This window comes from Miniopterus schreibersii, assembly GCF_964146895.1.
Source record: "Miniopterus schreibersii genome assembly, chromosome: 12".
In the NCBI taxonomy this organism is placed as follows: Eukaryota; Metazoa; Chordata; class Mammalia; order Chiroptera; family Miniopteridae; genus Miniopterus; species Miniopterus schreibersii.
In genome coordinates this window covers 39284657-39286227 of record NC_138112.1, presented here as the reverse complement: position 1 = coordinate 39286227, position 1571 = coordinate 39284657, and the positions used below count along the sequence as shown (strand labels likewise).

Sequence of the window (1571 nt, the reverse complement as noted above, 5' to 3'; positions counted from 1 at the left end):
TTATCCTAACCCCAACACAAAACAATTAATTTTTTCCAATTCTGTCTTAGTTCATTTCCAGATTACAGAAGAGAGCAGCGGCCTCAGCTCAGTGGTAAATTCTGTGCACCACATACATTGCATTTTACCAATAGAAACCCACCAAGAGAAAGTCTGGGTTCTTACTGATGCCTCCTGAAGACACTCTATTCTCTCTCCTGAAGAACAGTGGGCAAGACCAACCCCATGGAACGTAGGAACCAGAGTGGGAGAGTCAGTGAGTTTGTGTTGCTGGGCTTTCCAGCTGCTGTGCCACTGAGGGCACTATTGTTTGCCCTTTCTCTGCTGGCCTATGTGTTGGTGCTGACTGAGAACACACTCATCATTGTGGCAATTAGGAACCACCCTACCCTCCACAAACCCATGTACTTCTTTCTGGCTAACATGTCCTTCCTGGAGATCTGGTATGTTACGGTAACTATTCCCAAGATGCTAGCTGGGTTTGTTGGGTCCAAACAGGGCCATGGACAGCTAATCTCTTTTGAGGGCTGCATGACGCAACTCTACTTTTTCCTGGGTCTGGGCTGCACTGAGTGTGTCCTTCTTGCCGTTATGGCCTATGACCGCTATGTGGCCATCTGCCATCCTCTCCACTACACTGTCATTGTCAGTGGCTGGCTGTGTGTACAGCTGGCAGCTGGCTCCTGGGCTGGAGGTTTTGGCATCTCCATGGTCAAAGTTATTCTCATTTCTCGCCTCTCTTACTGTGGGCCCAACATCATCAACCACTTTTTCTGTGATGTCTCCCCATTGCTCAACCTTTCATGCACTGACATGTCCACAGCAGAGCTTACAGACTTTGTCCTGGCCATTTTTATCCTGCTGGGACCACTCTCTGTCACTGGGGCCTCCTACATGGCCATCACTGGTGCTGTGATGCGCATTCCCTCAGCTGCTGGGCGCCATAAAGCCTTTTCCACCTGCGCCTCTCACCTGACTGTTGTGGTCATCTTTTATGCAGCCAGTATCTTCATCTATGCCCGGCCAAAGGCACTCTCAGCTTTTGACACCAACAAGCTGGTCTCTGTACTCTATGCTGTCATTGTACCATTGCTCAATCCCATAATTTACTGCTTGCGCAACCAAGAGGTCAAAAGGGCCCTACGCCGTACTCTGTACCTGTGCCAGGGCCAGGATACTAAGCCCAGGAAAGCTAACAGAGATGGGTAGAAGGGAGGTGTTAAGGTTTAGAAAATGTTCTTAAACTTGGGATCTATGTCTTCTATGAAGTTCGGAGGAGCTTTTAGGGCCTAAATTAGGGACTAGAATTCCAAAGACACCACCAAGGGACTAGTCCAAAAAGAGGAAGAGAGATGGATTGCAAACTAGCAGCTAGTAGCTGGATGTCTATGTAATTTAGATAGAGCAGATTTACGAATCATTCATCCTGGTGGGGTGGAAAGGGTTGACTGAGCTGAACTTCAATATTTAAACAAACAGACAAATGCAGAACTGGCATCTCTCTACATACCCTTTCCTGGGTTTGCTCTTAGTTTTAGTTCTGGAGCAGAAGGTATAGAAAAGGGGAAGCA

At 47.7% G+C, this 1571-nt stretch overlaps 1 protein-coding gene across 1 annotated transcript; it reads left to right on the top strand.

Moving 5' to 3' along the window:
- Positions 1-225: 225 nt before the first annotated feature.
- Positions 226-1209, top strand: LOC308564570 (olfactory receptor 226; the record flags this gene model as incomplete). The annotated part of the gene is made up of 1 exon (XM_081152955.1): positions 226-1209. One exon carries the CDS (start codon positions 226-228, stop codon positions 1207-1209), a length of 984 nt encoding a protein of 327 aa, XP_081009081.1.
- Between the last annotated feature and the right edge of the window lie 362 nt (positions 1210-1571).